General features: G+C 40.7%; 1 protein-coding gene across 5 annotated transcripts in view; it reads right to left on the bottom strand.

The window, feature by feature from the left end:
- Positions 1 to 7,863: 7,863 nt before the first annotated feature.
- The window catches only part of Cd47 (CD47 molecule), a 54,814-nt gene continuing 41,643 nt past the window's right edge, over positions 7,864 to 21,034 (bottom strand). For 2 of the 5 annotated variants that reach the window (XM_038345013.2, XM_038345017.2), the window contains 5 exons: positions 20,429 to 20,521; positions 11,855 to 11,886; positions 10,598 to 10,622; positions 9,935 to 9,967; positions 7,864 to 8,066 (listed from right to left, as the gene is read on the bottom strand). In XM_038345013.2, the coding sequence (XP_038200941.1) occupies positions 8,062 to 8,066; positions 9,935 to 9,967; positions 10,598 to 10,622; positions 11,855 to 11,886; positions 20,429 to 20,521 (188 nt within the window). In that variant the 3' untranslated portion in view covers positions 7,864 to 8,061. The remainder of the gene's footprint in view (positions 8,067 to 9,934; positions 9,968 to 10,597; positions 10,623 to 11,854; positions 11,887 to 20,428; positions 20,522 to 21,034) is intronic. The other 3 variants (XM_038345015.2, XM_038345016.2, XM_038345018.2) reach the window with 3 other exon arrangements.

The following is a 21,034-nucleotide window of genomic DNA, read 5'->3' as shown; positions in this document are numbered from 1 at the left end:
TCTATCTGACACTTGGCCAGGTCTTTCTCTTCTTTACTTCCAGGCTAATAATTAGATTTAAATCCTTGACAGAACTCTAAACATCACCACAGGGAGTTCTACATTTCCTTACTATTGCCTACAAAGATTTCATTTAAAAAAAAGGTCCTTTGAAATTATCAGTAAGTTAGTCCCAGCAATAGCTTTTTTAAGAAATCTGTTATCTTACTGAGTCTTTTGAAAAAACACATGCTGCTCTCTCCCTTTTTGCCAAGAGAGATCATCCCTTCTTTTTAATCTCCAGCTGGAAGAATTAAAATGGCCCTGAGGAACGAGGTGGATTGATCTAGACAGCATTTATGGTCCTAGAAAGTGTGAATTCAGGAATCCTGTCCTCACTTCATTACAAAACCTAGTGAAACTGTGCTGCTTTTGTCTCTTAGGGGAAACATGAAAAACAAACTCTTCATTATAAATAAATTTCTCAGCCTCTGTATGTGAGTCACATGGAGCATAGCTGGAGAAGACTGTGCACAGGGGTGTTAGCCCGGCACTGTTCTGTTCTCTCTATACCCACCTATCCATCTCCAGTGCGGCTAGGATCATGGGAAGTGACTTTCCAGCCCTTTGAGGAACAAGACGGAGTCATATGAAGAAACCTGGAGTGGCAACACAGGCCTCATTAAGACATACAAAGGCTGATGAGTGTCCTCCCTGGACTCACCAGTCGAAGAAGATTCTCTTCTAAGCCCTGCTTAGTGGGACTGAGCGCTTATGAGGAACCTAGTTGCGCTTTCTAGGCTTGCTACTAAGTCTAGTAGTGCTGGCTAGTTTTATGTCAACTTGACACAAGCCGGAGTCACTGGAAAAGGAGGGAGCTTCAATTGAGAAAATGGTTCCATAAGATCTGGCTGAAGACATTTTCTTAATTTGTGATTGATGGGGGAGGGCCCAGCCCATTGTGGGTGGGGTCATCCCTAGGCTGGAGGTCCTGGATTCTATATAAAGCAAGCTAAGCAAGTCATGGGGAGCAAGGCAGTAAGCAGCAACCCTCCTTGGCTTCTGAATCAGCTCCTCTTTCCAGGTTCCTGTCCTTTGATGAACTGTGCTATGGAAGCTAAGTTGAATAAACCCTTGCCCCCCCCCAAGGTGCTTTGATCATTGTGATTTTATCACAGCAATAGTAACCCTGACTAAGACACTAGTCTATCCACACAACAAAAAAAATTGTATCCAGAAGCCCAAGAATGGAATGTGGTCAATTATTCCAGTCAAATCCTTTAGTCAGATGTTTCTCTTGAGGAATGTAAATACATATTTAACATTTTTTCCAAGGCACACATATACAAGAACATTCAATTTTACTGAGTCTGGCTTGAAAAATCATGTATGTGGAAAAACTCTATAATTTTAAGGCACAATTTCTTTTAGGCAATTAAATGTCCCACTGTCAATTGACTTAAAGCATAAAACTTCTATAGTTTGTTGGACAGCTTTCTTTGAGCAGAAACGTGAAGCTATGCAAAAGTATTATCTTTGGATGCTTCAAGTATTTTCTTGCTTAGAAACCAGGAGGCTTTTAAATTGAACCTAGGGCTTTGCACAGGTAGGCGAGAAGTACACTGGATTGGCATGTGCAGCCTTATCCAGGATAATCTGTTCAATGACATTAGCAATAGTTGCTACTACAACCATCAACAGGCAGATGAAGGAAGGACATTGGTACTACTGAATCCATGATTACCAAACTAAAGATTATATATCTATCGAGCCCATCCAACTGTAAGAGGAGCACAGTAACACTGGGGTGAGAAAAGGTTTCTTCAGGTATCAAATCTACACCTCTGCTAACTTGCAAATGGGAGGATTATGAACATCTCCTTCTAAAATCTCCTAAGTGAGCTGGGGGTGGAACTCCCAGGAGAGCATGAGAAGCCTTCCTAGAAAGGGTTGTCTAGGAAGTAGGGTTCAAGGTTAATCCACATAGGACTCTCATCTAAGGTGATCTGGAAGCTACTCCTACAGAGAGGTGTTGGAAGTCAAAAGTTTGGGGACTGACCAGTTGCTCTTAGCCAAGACTGAGTTCTCCTATCCTTTACTAAGAAAGTCTGCTAGAGGGGCTGGAGAGATGGCTCAGAGGTTAAGAGCACTGGCTGCTCTTTCAGAGGTCTGGAGTTCAATTCCCAGCAACCATATGGTGGCTCACAACCTTCTGTACTGAGCTCTGGCGCCCTCCTCTGGCGTGCGGGCATACATCAAGGCAGAATGTTATATACATAATAAATAAATAAATCTTTTAGAAAGAAAGAAAGAAAGAAAGAAAGAAAGAAAGAAAGAAAGAAAGAAAGAAAGAAAGAGAGAGAGAAAGAAAGAATGCTAGTGTCCCTTCAACCTGGAGGAATTTCTCAGGAACTTGAGACAACTTGAAAGCATTCTGTAGTAATTAGTGGGGTGTGGGCATTCAATTCTAGCACATGGGAGGCTGAAGCAGGGTTGAGCTAAGCCTGGGTTAAACAGCAAGTTTGATGGTGAATCTGTTTCAAAGAACAAAGTGGTGTGTGTGTGTGTGTGTGTGTGTGTGTGTGTGTGTGTGTGTGTGTGTGTGTGTGGTGTGTTTGAAAGCAAACACTACCAAGTGGGCAACCTCAGCTATTACCCTAGCCCACTGTTTTGTAAAGTTGTCAAACCCGATGCCTTGGGTGGGAAGGTGCCACACAAAAAGTGAAACCCAGTTCCACTTGAAGCCTACACCTCAGTGGGAGTTCTAATCAGGTTGAGCACAGTTCTGTACTTCGTGGGGCAGCTTTCAGTGCAGGAGGTAGGCCATTAAATGCTTTCTGAATTCCATTAGTTACTCCTGCTGAGAAAGAAAACGTCCTCCTAAGTACATAAAAATTAAATTGCATATGATGTAGGGAACAAGATGGTACTTTGCTGCCAAATATTATTTTCCATTTAAATGGCCGACAATCACACATGTAATGTAGACTTGTAAGAAGGACCTGAAGGGATGTGGCACAGGGGGACCTGTGGCTCAAATCTAATGACTTCAATTGTCTGGTAACTACCCAGTTCTGCTTCAAGAGAATTTACCCTCTGTTCTCCAACTCCCAGCTGGGCTAATGCACTGTGGATACAGCCTACGACCTCTGTTCCAGGCTGGATGTGGACGTGCGTCTGGCCAAATCAGAGCAAGAAATGCTTGGCTTCGGTGACTCAGAGATGTCTGCTGTGGCAGGTTAATAACACCAGTGTGACAGGATCTAACTGCACTCAGACCTGGCATGTCTGTTCTGTGAGGGATTATCTAGATTAGGCTGAGATGGGAAGACAGTCCTAACTACTGAGTGAAGAATGGGGAGAAAGGAAATGGAGCAATAGCATTCATTGCAACTCTGCTTCCTGACTACGAAGGTAAGCTGCCAGCTTCCTCAAGACCTGGATGCCGTGACTTCCCCACCTGATGGACTGTCAACCTTGAACTGTGAGTCAAGGACAACCCTCTCTTCCTTCAACTGAGTCTGTCAAAGTATTTCATCACAGCGACGAGACACACAACTGATACGTCCATCCTTCTCTACTGGCTGTTCGTCATTTAGTGTCACACGGAATGGGGCAGACTGAGTTCACAAAGGGGAAAGCTGAAAGATGGCAGGATCCCAGCTCCTTGACTGTCTCGGAGGAACAGACTCCAGCTGTCATAGCTGAATTTTCACATTACATTGGTCAAAAGATCTGCACTTCCCACTAAAGATTTTGAGTTTTCTTTAATTGCAATAAAATAACTTAAGCAAGGAAAAATTAAAAATGGAAAACCATACATTTCAGTTTGGGCAGGGGCTAACCTCACCCTTCAGAGGTACAAACTAAGTGCTTTGCCGGGGTCTTTTGCTAGGAAGCAGTCCTGCCAGTACTAGAACCCAGGACCCAACTTTTCCTGATGTTTACACCCCATTGTGGGAAAGTTACCTATAACACACACTGCATCTGTTTCAAATTTCTAATTAAAACTCAGAAGATTCCTATATTGATTATACTTAAACTGTTAAGTAAAAGTTCTTTTTAAAAAAAATCATCCTTTCCATTACATAAAATTTTAAAAACTAGAAAACTGTATTAAAAAGAAAATGTCTCAGAAATGTGCTTGTGGTCTGCCGTCGCTGCAACATAAACAGCCCAACAAAATAGCTTAAAATGTTTTATTAAGTATATATAATATTACAGGGTAATATTTACACAGTTATTGTTTAAATAAAAAAGTATATTGGCAAAGATTGCAGGTATTCAAAGCTTCAAACAGTGATAAATTGATTTAATACATATAAAAAAAAAACCTTTAAGGGTAACACAGCTGTAAAAGAACTTTGGTCTTGAAATTACTGCAAAAAAAAATGGTTGACAAATAGCACACCTTTAATTGCTATGCAGAAAGGCCCCAGGAGAGTCCCTTGCGCAGAGCAACACTGGAGTCCTCTTACAATTTAGAATGGTTAATGGATATTTATATTATGTGGGAACTAATTCTCAACAATGGCTTTCTGTAAATAATGCTCCATTTAATAAAAATCAGACCTGTTTTCCTCCGTCATCCATCACGGCAACAACTCTCTGAAGACTCCACTGACACCATCTTGTAGAGATGCTTCCTAAAAAGGCCCGTTCTTTTCCTCCAAACACCAGATTCATGGGAAACTCAGTATTCAACAGTCAGAATTCAGGGCAATCAAAGCCATAGGCAGGACGACTGCCTGGGTACTGCTCATCTCTTCAAAGTTAACGTGGATCATACCTTTTAGCCACAGAAAATGACTTGAAAAAGAAAAAGACCCCTGGTGGGCGTGGCGATTAAGAGATTTTAAAAATGCTCATCTCTAAATAAACCCTCCGTTAAATACAGTGAAAAGACAAAGCGTTGCCAGACACTTTCTTTTCTCTAGTTCCCAACACCAGGCAAATTGCAGGCGCTTCTATTTACATATCCTCTGGCGGTCATTTTTGAATACCCATTGTAAGACAAGATAAACCTAGACAATGATACACAGCTGAATTCTTACGAATGAGATGACAGCAGAGTGAATGCTTTACATTTTGAGCTTTATTAACTCGGATACAATTTGGCCACTATATTGACCACAACATCCTGAAAGAAAGCCTATTATGTAGGATACACCCCATGACTTTTAGTCCGAAACTCTCAATGGTTTAAACAGACCAGACCTGGAATATTCAGGTGAATCACCGCCTCTTATAATTTTCAAAGCATGTGAAATCTGTCAAAAAAAAAAAAAAGAAAAAAAGAAAAGGAAAGAAGAAAAGAAGAAGAAAAAGAAAAACTCTCTGGCTCATCCTATTAAGAAGAGAAATCTAAGTGCAGGCAACTCTTGCCATCAAAATTCTGTACCGAGTGTCTACCAATGCACGCAGAACACTGTGGGAGGAAAAGGAGAAAGGGAAGCCATGCGTTTGCTGTGGGAGGAATTTTTTTTTAAAGAAGTCCAGTGAGAAGAATAAGAGGAAAACCCAACAGAGCTAAGCGGAGACACATGAAGCACCAGAAAGGGCGAGGGAGAGATGAAAGGGGCCCCAGACAGACGGGGACAGACTGCAAAGTACAGTCAGTGACGGATGAGCTGAGGCACAACCATTTGAAAGAGAAGAAAAATGGGACTCAGCCGCAAAGGCTCAGAAAGTGTGGCAGAAAATGACAAATGGCATCTCTCCGTACTATTGTATAAATGGAGAGCAGACAATAAACAAAAGCTGAAGAGAGGATATGACAGCGGAAATTGGGATCAGGAAGAAGAGAGCACTCTGTGGGGCAAAACAGATGCATATGCTGCCCACGGTACTGTTAGCAATTTAAATCTGATGAGAGCCAGGCGTCATGGTGGGTTTGATTTCAAGAGGGTGAACTGGCCCAATAATGCCCAGGCAGGAGGACTCTTTGCTGCTGCGGTCCCTTACACAGAGAAGCTGCTAACTAAGAACGAGAGTCGAGTTCGTCTTGTGTTTCCCTGGCCATCACCAGTGGCACAGTCTAGGGTAGGCAATGCCCCAAATGGCAGGCAGCAAAGAGAGCATGACAGCTGGTTAAGACTGAACCCCGAGCAGAGGGGCATTGACTACTTACTAAAAGGTACAACTTTAGTTCATAAAAAAATTAACTATAAAGATTTTCACACCTGACTCTCTTAATAGAGAATAGGAAAATTTGGATTGGTTCCAAGTCCATCTGCTTTTTGCTCTCTTCATCAAAACTGATTTCAAAGTAACCAACAAAATGAGCAAGGTATAACTATTTTCAGAAGGAAACAGAAAAACATCAGGAGCCATCAGTTATGTATAAAGGCATCTCGCTCCCTCGCTATACAAGACTATTTTGAACAGCTACAGAATCAGGGAGGAAGCCTACTTTTCTTTAGAAGCACTATCTTGGCAGCGTGGTCAGTTTTCTGAGAGGCCTCAGCAGGTCATAGGTTTAGGTTTGCCACGGACAAACCACTTGGTCCCCACACGAAAGATGACAGTAAGTTTGGCATACAAGAGGCACACGGAAACGTTCAGTGGACTAAGAAGAAATGACCATTAGTAATGCAAACACAAAATACGAATGCCTTCTTATACAAACAGGAAAAATTACTGGTGTTTTTATTTTAAGAGGGCATTGGTGAGCAGTCAAGAAAGCTTGGCACATTACCTAGTTTTAAAGTGATCAAACATTTGCATCAAATATAATTTCACCGAATAAGGACCTTTGTTTTTAAATGTATTTATTAAAAGCACAAAGTTAGCATTTGCTCTTCTGTAGATGCCTCCTTTTTGTTGGTACAGAAGATGCATGTGCCTACCTTATACATGTGCACATACAAACACGCCCACAAACGGGATAAAAAACAAGTGCTAATAATCTAAAAGTACTCCATGCGATCACAACTGTCAGGACGGTGGTTTCTTCTAAACCGGGTAGGGAATGTGGTGGTTCTGTTTTACTTTTCAAACTTAGGGGAAGAGGAGGAGGCAGAGGCAGGATACAGGAGGAAGGTGATGAGTGTTCATCATGCAACAAAGAGACAACAGGCGTAAAACCTCCTCCCCCTGGCCTTGCGAGGGCCTGATGGAGACACATGTTGCCATGCAGGAGACGCGTAATTCAGATCTCAGTCTTGCTTGGTCATGCCTCCGATCAGAAAACACAGAAACACTGTTGATTTTTTTGCCTTCAAACCAGAGGTCTTGAATACATATGTTACAACCATAGCTATTTTTTGCTGAAGAGTGTGAGTGAGCACAGTGCTTTGAGAATAAGTCTGGCTCCGTTCTGCGACTGACACTACCGTGTCATAGGACCACGTCTGAAGAGGAGAAAAGGTACTGCATCTTGCACCGCAAACGCAAGTAGCAGGACAGGACAGGGTGCAAAGAAATCCACATTTATAAAGAAAAAAAAAAGAATCCAAAATCTGGGTGCGCATTATGTCAAGGGGAGCAGGGATTGTGGATGGAGGCAAGCCCCAAGAATGAAGACACTAGTGCTATCGATATCATAGCACACATAGCGGGCATATAGGATTTGCGCCGCCAAATTCATTATTCTACTTTAGTCTCTGTCCCTATGATCTGGAAGTGGCAGTCACATTGTACAGCTAGCAGCACGAATGACAAAGCTGCTGGGAACCTGAGTTTACTAAGGCTTGCTGGATACCACTGTTTGTCATGGGTATCTCTGGGTAACCATCAGGTTAATGCTAGGCAAGTCTGATACAGAATTGATTTAAACCCAGTGTCCAGAGACTCGAGGATCTAGCAAGCATCATTCTTGGAAGTTGCCCCTGATTCTTTTGCCCCTCGTTGAGTAGAAACAATAGAAAAATGGATTTCAATTGGTTACACAACACGATCATAATTCTTTTATTAAGTAAATTACAGCTGCTTTGATCATCATCTATGGGCCAACACGCCTCCCATAGATGAAAGTCAGTTACTGCTGTTTATGATTTCTTCTCCGAGTCAGCAGGGCCATGGTGCTTAGACACTGTGTTCCTTCACGTCGGACTTCAGGCACAGTCCACCACTGCCCCTCACTTATTCTGGAAAATAGAAACATTGATATTTTGTCACCACTCATGTCTACTTCCTACGCATTAAGACATGATCTGTTTCTAAACGTGAAACCGTTTCAGATATATTATATCAAAAATAATGAGAACGGATCTGTAAAGGTCACAGGGGGAAATCGGGCAAATCAGTACTCTTTTCAGTTTGCTAAGCAAAATGCCAATGACAAATGAAAATACAGTGAACACAGACTGATCATCTCGGCTTGCTGGGTTGGCTCCACAAAAGGCGAGCGGGGGATGTTGGTTTTTCAAAGCAGAAGTTATTGATCCAAGAATAGTATTCTATCACATTCACTTTCGATTTCTACCATTCAGTTAACAGAAGTGAAACAGACTTGTGATCTGGGGGAGGTGAACGGATGGCACCTCAAGCCTCATCCAGTGCGACAAGGCAGCCAGAGAGGACTTTAGAAGACTGGGTCCATCAACAGACATTTAAAAAATAAATGGTGATCAGCTCAATGTGGCCAAAATTCGGGGCATTCCCATGGTCGTCAGAGATCTCATGTGCTACACAAACAAACAAAAAATCAAAACAATAGTTCTTTAAGCTATCTCCTGATACAGTGCCTTAAAAAAAAAGTCACATTTTAAAGAAAATTAACCAAGAGGCCCTGGAGGGTTTTACACTGGTTCTAAGCAAATGGGGAAAGGTTTTTTACTTCTTTACTTTTTAATCCACTTACAGAAAAATGACACCATGGTAGGTAAAAGCCAGATCAGAGTATTTGAAAACAAGACACAGGAGGGTAAACATGATAAAAAAAAAAAAAAAAAAAAAAAAAAAAAAAAACCAAGCCTGGCATTCTTTACACTTACTCCCACTAAAAACACCATATTTAGGTAGCAGTGGCTTGTGTAGCAAAACACACATTTAAAAGCTACGACAAAAGCCTGTAACTATGGGACCATTCTGGATTTCCCGTTAAACACACGACTGAGCACCGTTTTAAATTTAGCTCACCCAACACGATTGAAGTGTTTTTTTTAATCTTATGCAGAAGTTAATTGTGCTCAGGGGAAGATGGCCTTCTATGTTACCGGCTCCTCTTTGTTATGGAGGTGAACTGGAAGGTCACAGGCTTTACAACAGCAACCTCTGGAGCATGGAATGGTTTCAAGGACCAATGGCGTGAAGACATTTTTGAAAATAGGATAAATACAAATGTAGTACCCAGATACCCATGGAGCTAGAGAACCACAGTATATAAAGGATAAGAATATATACATTAGGGGCAAGAGACAGACTTCTTTGGTTAGAATTAACAAGTACATGTGTTGGTCATATTCAGGAAACATATGTTGCTATTGAGCTGATGTTCAGAGAAAAGGGAGAGGCTTGGGGAAGTAAGGAAGTCTTTCTCTTTCTCTTTGGTCCTTTCCCACGAAGTTGGAGTTAAGTTTTTGCTTAGGAAAGCAGATATATCACCCACAGTGTCACATGCAAGGAAATCATCTCCATGAATATAAGAGAAACCCCGCCAGAATATCTATCTGCACACCTCATAAAAACATGTGAAAAGTTCAACAAAGGGACGCATGACCTGAAACACGCTTATCAAAGGTGGCAATTGCTCTGCGAGGAACCACGAGGTTCCAGTTTGTGAGACCCCACAGGGTTTTATTCTTATCCACCTACAGAAAAATGACACCATGGTAGGCAGAAGAAAAGAATCTAAAACTAGATCTAAGTTTTAAACATCAAGAAATGTGAGCATTCATGACAGACAGTGCCCCTTTTATTTTCTAAAGAAGTTGTCATTTCAAGGAGCTCTCTGCTTTCTTTTTAATGTCCATGAATCAATCAGCATACAACGAAGAGTGAATTTCATACTTACCATCATTCATCATTCCTTTTGATTCTTTAAATGCTAAGGATTAGTAACAAGCAAGCAATTAGTAAAAATTAGTATGACTTCATAGAAATAATCTCAAGATAAACAAATATGCAAGAACACAACTATCCCCCGGCTAGACAGCTAGACTCATTTGAGGCTATCATTCTTTGGGATGCATTTCTCGGGCTCACACCCACAACATCCACAAAAAGAAAAAAGGCTTACTGAGGAATCCAGGTCTATATTTACAGAGGAAGTAAGTGAAACATTTTGGTATTATGCCAGGTGGCAATATGTTTCTAAAATTGACAAATTAGAAATTGGAAGTCACCGAGATTTTTCTCTACTGAGGGTGAAACACTTCACCTTGACAAAGGTCAATGGTCCCCTTGCCCAATGTCACTTTGCAAAAGTAAGCAACTACTATTGCACAGGACAGTGAGAACATTACAAAAGCAACACTACCAATTTCTGATGAATAATCAAGAAAGAATCAAGGGATTAAGGCAAGAGAGCATATGAACCAAAAAACAAGCAAACAAACAATACTCCCAAACCAGATTCTTCCCAAGGCATGCATGGGTATTCTAATGCCTTTAATAATCAGTTCAAATTATGATCTGCTAATGGACCAAGACTACTAAGTTTATAATAATCACATACCGTTAAGGGGTTCCTCTACAGCTTTCTGGAAAATATTTAAAATATATTTATACAAAATGCATGTTATTTTATGGTTTTTATGTTAAAACTTACACTATTATTGAACCTGTTTTATAAGTGGAGACTCCTACGGTCTAAAAGCAAAATAAGACAGCAAAAGCTAATGAAACAAGGCTTCCCAAGGCTGGTTAATAGTTTAATAACAACCATATTATTCTCTTAGTATTTTTTTTCTGTGCAAAATTTCCCACTCCACCCATCATTCTCAGTTTAATAAATCTCATGAAAGTATTAATGTACAAACACGCAAATTGCAGCAAAAGATAGAAAATACAGTTAAATAAGAGATGGCAGCGAAGCAGAATCATCTTCACATCATGCAAATTGAACTTAGTAGCAGCAAGAAATTGTTAGGATTTAATGGTCCATTGATCAGGTTATCTCCATGAGGCGCTAGGAAAGCTGCAGGCTGCTTGTGAGGAACATAGCTGCGACACTACTCTCTTCAGAGTAAAACGCTGAGGTAAATTAACACACTCTGCCCCTGCCTGCCTTTAGGGTGTGTCCTGTGAGGAGGCCAGATTTATCTGTGAGCCCTCATTGACAGGAAGCTGAGTACAACTTGTAAGAACTCTCAGGCCTGTCACTATGCTGACTCAATATGGTAGTTTGTGCTTCTTCTCCCTTTCATAATCTTCTCCTGAATTTGTTCTTTTTCTTAGAACCCCCCCACCCTCGGCAGGGAGCTTATGAAAGCAGGAAAACACAATGAGGCCTCTAGCACACTTTGGGGGAGAAGAGTGCTGATAAAATGGGGAGTCGTTATTTGGAACAGATTTCTTTTCCAACAGCATATACTTTATATCTTTAAATGAAGTCAGCTTAGCTTGAAACCGTCGTCTATGAACTCACGTCAAGCAACGCCAACAGCTGGGGAGACATATTGCAATCAGCTTCCTTCTGATGAAGCGTTGACCACATTCCTTCTCAGAGACTTTCCAATTCTGGATATATAAACTGAGCGCAATCTTACAGGGTCATTTCTCCTAACTCACAGGTATATAAAGGTCCCAAGAGACGTCTTACAATAGAATCAGCCCCTCTCACTCATGCACAGGCCCTGGAATGACTTCAGCATTGTCTTAATTGGATGTCACATTAAGCGGAAAACAAAACAGTTTAATATTCCAATTATCAACCTCTCATTTTAATTCATCAAGCAATCATTCTTGATTCATTTAATAAACTTGAACTTACCCTAGGAGGCTGTATAGTCCTCTGGTTGGAAGCTGATATAAATAAAAATATAAATTCAATAAATAAAATAAATGAAGCAGTGCAATATTCAATTTTAAGATAACAAGTCCAGGGCTAAAACCAGAAGGTGCTAGATGCTCCACTGAAGGAGTCCTAGCTTTCTGTGGTGGTCTGTTCGAGAACCACAGAGGACTCTTGATTACATACATTAACAGGAGAAAAGGAAGCAAGTAAGAAGCCCACAGCAACTAATAAACACAGACTCGCTCATGTGCATGCTCTCTCTCTTGTCAGTTACCCGTTACACATCATGGTGAAAGATCTTGTCAGCTACTCTCTCCTACCAGAGTCCCATCTCTGCCTACTTCTCAGCCGGGATGGACAGAACGTGACAATGAGTAACTTCTTCCCCTGGAGACTGTCTCCCATAGCACACTGTTCTTGTTCCTAGTCTAGGGGCCTTCTCTTCTTTTCTCTCCTTTCCAGTCTTCAAAGATCTAGAGAGCTAACAAATGACAAAAGAAAACATGATGATCCTGCCAAGCTTAGAGCTATCTAAGACAGTTAGCGTCAGACCAACCAGGTCCTCTTCTGTGTATTCCTCGTTGGCATTCTGAGTTGCTCCCTTGGCTGCTTCTCACCAGATTATCTAAAAAAGGTGCAAAACTAGGGGGCAAGGCAAGAGGGAAAAGAACAACTCTGGGTTGGTGGGAAAGAAAACTTCCTTATAAAAGCAGGCAAGGAAACACTAGAACAACTACAGCTATCCTGTCACACACATCTGTGTCCCCAAGACAGGAGAACATGACCAGCATCAGTCTTTCAATGACTCAATATTCTTTTACTAGCCATAATTTCCTACCACACCTCAAGAAATCCAAACTTCTCAAGATAATTTTTATAGTACAAAACACTCAAGAGCAACAGCAGAATACACTGTTTTAAGATGTAGTTTTAAGATGGGAGTGAAGCAGAATCATTTTCAAGTCACGTGACCTGCTGGAAAACAGGGTTAGGGCTTGTAAGGTTCTACTGAAACCGTACTTGCTAGCAGACAAAGGCGGGTCCAGGACAGCCAAGATCCCCCACCCTGTCTATGCAAATTCAGTAAGTTCCTAAAGCTGACTGGGACTAGGCTTTCTCAAACAGAGAAACTGCAGCTGACAGGCCACTAAATATCACATTAGCACTAGAATTAGAGAAGGATAAATAAAACCAACTAGAAACTTGGTGATGGGAAGGAGAGGTAAAAATAAACAAGTAAACAAAAAAGAACTTGGAATATAGAGCTACAGGTAGGAAAAGTACCTACAGGAAGAGACTAGCTATGGAATGCATCACAGTTAAGCAGGGAATGGGAGCAAAACATAACCATTCTTAAATTATATAAACTGAACTCAGTCACAGGGATAAGTAAGTGTTCAACTATAAAAGGCATTTACACACCCTCCACCGAGGCTCAGAGGACCCTGGGAAGAGAGGCAGACAGAATATAGGAGCTGGAAGACAGGAGGCAGGGCTACAGAATACTGTCTTCTGGACATGATATACACATTTTGATCAGGAACTCAATACAACTACACTTGCCTGCATTGTACCTAAGCAAGAATGAGCCTGTCAGAAGCCAGGCACTGGTGGTGGTGGGACCCAAGGGGCCTAAGTCCCCACCATCAAACCAATGACCAATATTAGATTCTGAGAAATGGAGAATTACTTCCTCGGTTTAAAAAATACACATGAACCCACCAGGCTCCAACAGAGAGTTCCAAAATCGTGGTCAGACAGAGGGCCCTGGTTAAACTCACTGGGTCTTCCAACAAAAGAGTAACTCATGACTATGGCAAAGAGACTTTCAGGGGGTGAGCGGCCTGATGGGGGCGGGTGATAGGAATGAGAATGTGTGTGTGCTCATGTGTGTGCGCATGTGAAAATGTCAAAGGACACATTTAATAATAAAATGTAAAAGAGATTGAGATAGTACTCTAGTGTATGCATATATTAAAAAACAATAGAAAAAGGATGTTAACAGAGAGGACGCATGGAAGGCAGATTTGTGCCACTCTGGACCTTGGTCAGAGGAGATTCTTTCTGTAGTTGTTTGGTTAGCACAGACTCATAACTAGTCAGAGCACCGAGAATCAGGGACTGCGAATGTCCAGCCACAGATGGATCCCTACATCAGCCTCTCTGCTCACTGAACATACCGGAAGAGAAACTAGGAAGAATTTAAGAGCTGGAGGATGGGAAAGAGGGTTGTGAAATGCTCCCTTTTGGACATGACGTCACTGACAGACACACCGGCTCACAGTACAGGCAGTTGCTTACAGAAGAACTGTGCAAAGCTCAGGCCAACCAGAATTCCAGCATGGTTGGGCAGGGGCTCAGAGGACCTCCATGCCTAGATGAAGAGTTACTGGAAAGTATGGTCACCGAGGGACAGGGAAACCAGTTTTCTCTGGGGACATGGCTCCACTAATTGGACTCAGGAGACTATCATTATCATTATTATTATTATTGGCAAAAATATTACCCTTGCATGTGGTCAGCACTCACTGGACTTGGGAGACTATCAATAATAATAATAATAATAATAATAATAATAAAAAATAATATTTTTAAAATGATTTTTAAAAAGGACATGGAGACAGGAAAAAAAATAGGTTAATAGGTCCCAGGGATGGTAGGAGGGAGATAGTTGGGGGATTATATGATCAACATACATTGAATACATATACAAAAATTTCAAAGAATATATAGGGAATCAATAACCAAAAAGATTTTTGGAAAAGTCATAGGGAATTATTATTTTATGTTTATTACAATTGTGTGTGTGTGTGCGTGTGTGTGTGTATGCACAGAGTTTAAATGAAGACATGCCACTTAGGGTGACAATGTTCCCCCAAAGCCATACTATGTACTCAAAACACCACTACCAGGCATGGGAAACCTCCTTCCAAGTTGCTCATCAGGGGAGTTCAAGGATTTCCCCAACATTGTAGGCTGTTGAAGTTACATCCTCAAAATTGAAGTTAGGATGTTATAGCTGAAGACAGACACACGCTGGAGAGAGACTTGGAGGAATCAAGTTCCACCAACCTAGAAGCCTCTTTTTTATGAGCCACAATGACCATAACAGCAAGATATAGCCACAGGTGTGATACTGGTACTTATATACTGGGGATAGCCAACAGCTATCACATTGAACTTCAGGCCTGCTCAAAAGGAGGGAATTCATACTTTACATTGTTAAACCTAGTCAACGACTTGTGGCTGGGGAGGTGGAGGACCCAGAAGTGAACCGATTATTGCCACTTCCCCTAAAGCAAAACAGTGTGCTAAATAATTATCTTTATGCTCAAAGATAAATAAGGCTCCCACCCCTCATTAAAAAACCTTTCTGAAGCAAATGAGCGTGATTACAGAAATATCTGGTCAATACGCAGAGAACAACTAACCATTGGCTGCTCAACCTCAACTACTTCATCTACAACATAATCCCTATGCCTACAGTTTAGCAGAGAACAATTTAGCCTACTCTCTATACCTATATCATAATCTCTATACCTACAACTTAGCAGAGAGCATTGGGTGCTCAAAACCCCTATGCCTACAGCTTAGTAGACAATTCAGCAAACATCAAAGAAGAGGGGGCAGAAAAACTGTGAAAGCCAGGTGACTAGGATGTCTGCTGCAACATTTTGTATAATGACACGTAGAGTGTCTTTTCCACGATAGGGAAGTAGCAAACCATGAAATCTCAACAATATGGTTGCCTAAACAGGACCTGCAGAATGACAGCAGTTGACATGACAATATGGAAGGGGGAAATCTCACAAGGCTCTGCCCCTAAATTAAAAGCAACAGGCAACTCATGACTGCTGAGACAGGGCAGATCAATCTTCTCTGGGGTAGATCAATCTTCATGGTAGATGATTGAAACCCAAGGAGTGAGTCATAAACACATAGACGTATGAGCAACACTAAATGAATTCAGTAGGTTGTGCTTATAAATTTACATTTACATGAATATGTGTGTGTATGTGTGTAACAATAATTAAAGAATACGAGGCTATGAATTTGAGGAGGGGCACCAGATGAGCTGGAGGGAGGAGTGGTAGGGCAGAAGTGTGAATAAGGTACTCATATAAAAAAGACAGAGAGGAACGGGTTGCATGCTAAAGATAACTCCTCGGCTTTTGCTGGTGTGTACTTCTAAGATGATAACGCCAAAATATTCGGACCTGAGGATGACTAAACAACAATGAATCTTTCCTACTAGTAAGTAAACATCTTTGAGTATGAAATCAATTAAAACTTCCATTTCTTAAAAAAGAAGTCACTGGCACCAGCAAGATTTTGGAGTAACTGTCAATTCTCAAAAAGAATTTTGTTTGTTGATTTAAAAAGGACAATTGAATTAAAGGTCACTACTTAGAAAAAGGAAGAGAAGCTACACACACACACACATACTACATACACACTTCACACACAGTAAATACACATAACACACACACACACACACACACATACGCAGTGATTCACTCTGAAAACCATATAAATATCTCAGTAGAGAGTCTTCCCTAGCTGCTCTAACTTAATTCACTCACCACGAGCAATGGATACCATAAATTACTGCTGAGTTCTAAGTTTTGTGTAATGCACATGCCTGACTACTAAAAGCGAAACATAAATCAAATTTTGAAAAATAAAACAGGGACCTTTAATGGTGAAGATAAGATAGTTGCTAACAATGAAGAATGCAGGGCAGGGTGCCAGTGACCGTAAAGGACAAAAGAGCAGCCCCCACTGCTATTTGCTGAGAGCAATGGGGTGGGGCAACTGAGCTGTGTCCTGCCAATACTGAAGCCACATTCTTTCCTACTCCATGCAAGCATCTAAGCACCTGCCCTCATGAGCCTTGCGTCTCTGTGAGAGCCATGGGTGGCTTTAAATGAAAGACCCTCATTATGGCGTTCCTCGGGGAATGCTTATTCCTCACATTCAAGCAAAAAGGTAACCTCTTTTCTAAGTGGTAGAGTGAGGCAGCCGCTCCAGCAAACTAAGCTGAGTTAGAACGTTGTGAAGGGCCATCAAACGCTGGATCTACAGCGTACAAGTACCAACCCCTATATTACGCTTTATAAAGCAAAGGTGCTATCTACATTTCTGGTTGGTAATATGAAGGATTGTTCCTTAGCAGTTTTCTCTGCGATGAAAACCTCCACCAGCCTGCGCAGAAGCTGCTTTAGTTCAAGGAGTAAAGAATCAAAATTGCTTCTGGAAGTTTATAAAACTGGCCAGATTCATGAGGCGCCTCCCTCTGCACGCTTATATGAGGGGTAAGGACTGCAGCGAGTCACTCTCAGACAAGCTGACCTGGGGGAAGCATCGTCTGGAAGAAGAAGCTCAGACCTACTGAGCTCTCTCATAGGACTCTCCAACCCACCATGCTGCCTGTGGGCTGAGTAGGGTTTCAGCTTTCACGGGCTGTTTGTCACCCATGCTGGCGAGCAGTTGGTTTTGAGACATTCATTCCTGCTCCTGAAAGTAACCCCAATAAACTCACTGGTTCACCAAATTGGATTTGGGGGTTATTCATGTTTTGATCTGTCACTTTTTTCTAATTGGGAAGAGGAGATTTTTCATCTCCCCAAGAATACTGCAAGCTACTTTAAAGTTATATTCAAACTAATAAATATGTTCAGCGTAAGTAATACCAAGGAGAGTTTTTCCGTGCTTCTACCGTCCTTAGCAACACAAGATGGCTGCTAAGTTCTCACTGCCCAGTCTGACTTGCCCAACTCATTCTTAAACAAAACTACAGGTATGCTATGAAGGACACTAGCCAGTCACGTCCTCAGGCATAATAGAACTAGCTGCATGGGAGTTAATTTTACCTGACTTAATTCTCTCCAGTGGGGATATAAGCCATGTGAAGGAGAATGGGGATGGCTGGTCAGTTGCTGTCATGTGTCATGAGCGTGAGCAATGGTAGTCATCTTTTTTTTAAACATCAAAATCCATACTTGCAATGATTCTTGCTATGTTGCTCACTCTGAAATAACTGACTACATGCCATTAATATGTTTTGGGGCTTTGAACTCCTCAGGAACGATTTTTCTAGCGATTTGTACATAGCTCGTGCACAATGGACAAGAAAATATAGCTGAATAAATACACACACAATATATGTGTGTTTCTGTATCATTTCAGAATCCCGAAATGTTGTGCCAGGCCTGGTTCTGACTACTACCAAGTTGATTTGAACCAGAACGGTTGTATCTGCTCTAACACTGCACTAAAAGGTAATGGCTTTAAAAATAACTCTTATGCCACATAAAATAATGACATCAGGGGCCCTACACAAAACCAGGCTCTGCTGTAGGGGGTATAGTTAGTTCCCTTTCATCTTTCTTCTGTGCTCATCATATTAAGCTATTATAATTTTTTGACTTCATAAAATTAAAATACTTCTCATAAGAAAAAATATAATAAATTCAAAAATCATATTTGCCATAGAAAGCAAAAGTTAAAATCACATCCCTTAAAACCGCAATTAAGGTTACAAATTTAAACTCAGAAATAATGAAAAATATAAATGTTATCATTCTCACAAGGATATTAACTCCCTTTAGAAAGAGAGCTTTTTTTAAAGTAAGGATTTTACTGCATTAAAATAAAAAGTCACCCATTTCTACAATGGTGTCTGCAATGAGCAGAAATGATTTTGGAAACACAACTTTCACTTCCTGATAGAAATGCTCAAATTTGCAACCTTAATGCTATATGCTCAGATTTATGCAGTCAGAACACATAAGCAAAACATTCATTGTCCTAGTCTACCACAGTATCTAGAAAGCGGCCATCCTGTACCTTTTCTTCTTGCCCTTCAACTGACCGAAGGTGTCTCTCTCCACTCTGGGGTCAGACAAGTTGATGTAAAAAGTTAATTTAGGATATTCTCAGTGTCAATAAAACTGGAAGAAATTATTAACTTACATACAGTGTATTTATCTAGTAAATCATCACAAAGAAAGAATCTTTGGGTGCTCTGATTTCACTTTTACTACAACAATGTGCAACTAGAATGGCTTTACCGGCTCCATGAGGACATGAGCCATGGAGAAAAGGCAGGAGCAGAGGCACAAATCTCAGGGCAGCTATACTGAGCATCACTCATGACCAGTTATGGGAGCCTGGGAACAAAAGGGTACATTCCAGATAGAGAGGAGGAAATAAGAGCAGAGAGATGACCATCAGCAGAGAAAGCTATTCCACTGCATCCTTATGTGAATCCTGCAGGTCACATACTGTTCTTAGCATTCATGGGAGCAACCAAATCAGCACTGTCAGCCTTCAAGTCCAGACACAGGCTGATTGGAAGACTAACAAAAATAGACTATGCATCAGAATTCAAGGCGTCAGAGTCAGCTCCTGATCGCCAGCCTGCTACAGATGTCTTAGTTGTGTTTTATGGGTTTATGTGGCATAGTGTCAGTAAGCAACAACTAATACTTCTCAACATAAAAACTAAAAGCAAGACTTCGGAGTATTTTAGTTGTTTATATAAAAACACTAACTAAAGAGAAAAGAATGTGTGTGTGTGTGTGTGTAATAGATCAATTTTCATGATCAGAGGTTAAGCAATGAAGTTCAAAATTAAAGGCAAAATATCTTTGAGTCTTAGGTAAATAGTATGAAAAATTTATTGACTATAATAACTAATTTTGTATTAATTTTCAGAAAACATCCACCTGATACCACATTGAAAATACTGTTTCGATGAGTTTTAACTTTGGATTTTCTTGTTATGCAATGAGGAGTTCGCTGAACTACAGAGAAATACCAGACTGCTTCCTTTAAGGGAGACCATCATAGATCAGACGGCTGGGGACAGGTGTGGCTTAGGTAAGGTACACTCTAGTTCAGGCACCATGAAAACACCTGTCTCTGTGTACACATGCCCACAATAAAAATGCAGAAACCACAGAGTTGAGACTGGCAGGTTAAACACCAAATGGCAAGAGCAAGTACCAAAAACCAAAAAAACAAAAATGACTTTAAAGGCCGAAACATCTTGAATTTAAAGGTCTCTTTTACTATACTGGTTTTGTACTAGTAGTGTCTTAAAGTAGTCCATTGGAAGTCACTGCACATTAAATTACAGATATAACATGTTTAATTTTTAGTTTCTGTCTCCTCAGGGCTGTCTGTACGTACAAGCAGCGAATACAAAGAGCAGATGGACAAAGACCTCCACAAGAGGACCCTGGAACAAGGAATGAACCTTTTATACCAATTTAAAAAGGAACCTTCAAAGCTGTCTTCTTCTGCTTAGAAAAATAAAGTCTATACTTTCTAATACACAAAGCCATTCTCATTCTTAATTTGCAATTCAAACGTGTGAGCTCACACGCCTCCTCCCGCTTTAACTGCCATATCTCCAATAATATTTTCTCGTTTTTGGAGACACCAGTAGATTTCTACCCTCAGCTGGAGGAACTGAATAAACTACCTTTCTAAGTTATACATCTGAAATTCTTTGCAGAGGCTTAAGAAGTAAGATCAACTTACCAACAAATTTCATATAAACTAGGCCAAGTAGTTCTGCTAGAGCTATGATACCCAGACCCGAAATCAAAAGGGGGCCGTGCACTGGCTCACAAGCTGTAAAACAAAGGAAATTTTGTTAGAAATGCATATCAAGTAAACAAATTTTAATTTCAAAAAATCAATAATAACTAATAATATAAGGGTTTTTTGGTGTATTTAGTGGATCTAGGTTCCTGAATCTGTAGATTTACATACTAGGTAAATAGTGCTATCACTGAGCTATACCCCAGCCTATGCCAGCTTTAAAGATAGCATTTCCTGTTCTGATGATTAGTAAAAACATTACCTACATGCACACAGTCTAAGAATGTCTTTATGAATAACTCAGTAAAATAGCTTCATTATTAAAAACACATTTTTACATAGTGTGCTGTTATATCAAGATTAGTGAAAAAACAGCGTATAAAGGCCAAGGTGTCACTCAAGCACATCCTGGTTGTTCGACAAGTTCTCCCACAGATACGAGCACTATAGCTGGACTATTAGAACAGTCATGCCACAAGCTATATAGAGGCAACGTTCTTTTAGCAAAGGGGAAAACGCTATTTACACTGGTGTGTGTGTGTG

Source organism: Arvicola amphibius, chromosome 10 (assembly GCF_903992535.2).
Source record: "Arvicola amphibius chromosome 10, mArvAmp1.2, whole genome shotgun sequence".
Classification (NCBI taxonomy): Eukaryota; Metazoa; Chordata; class Mammalia; order Rodentia; family Cricetidae; genus Arvicola; species Arvicola amphibius.
Note: the sequence above shows the minus strand (reverse complement) of the source record. Positions and strands in the feature narration are given on the sequence as shown.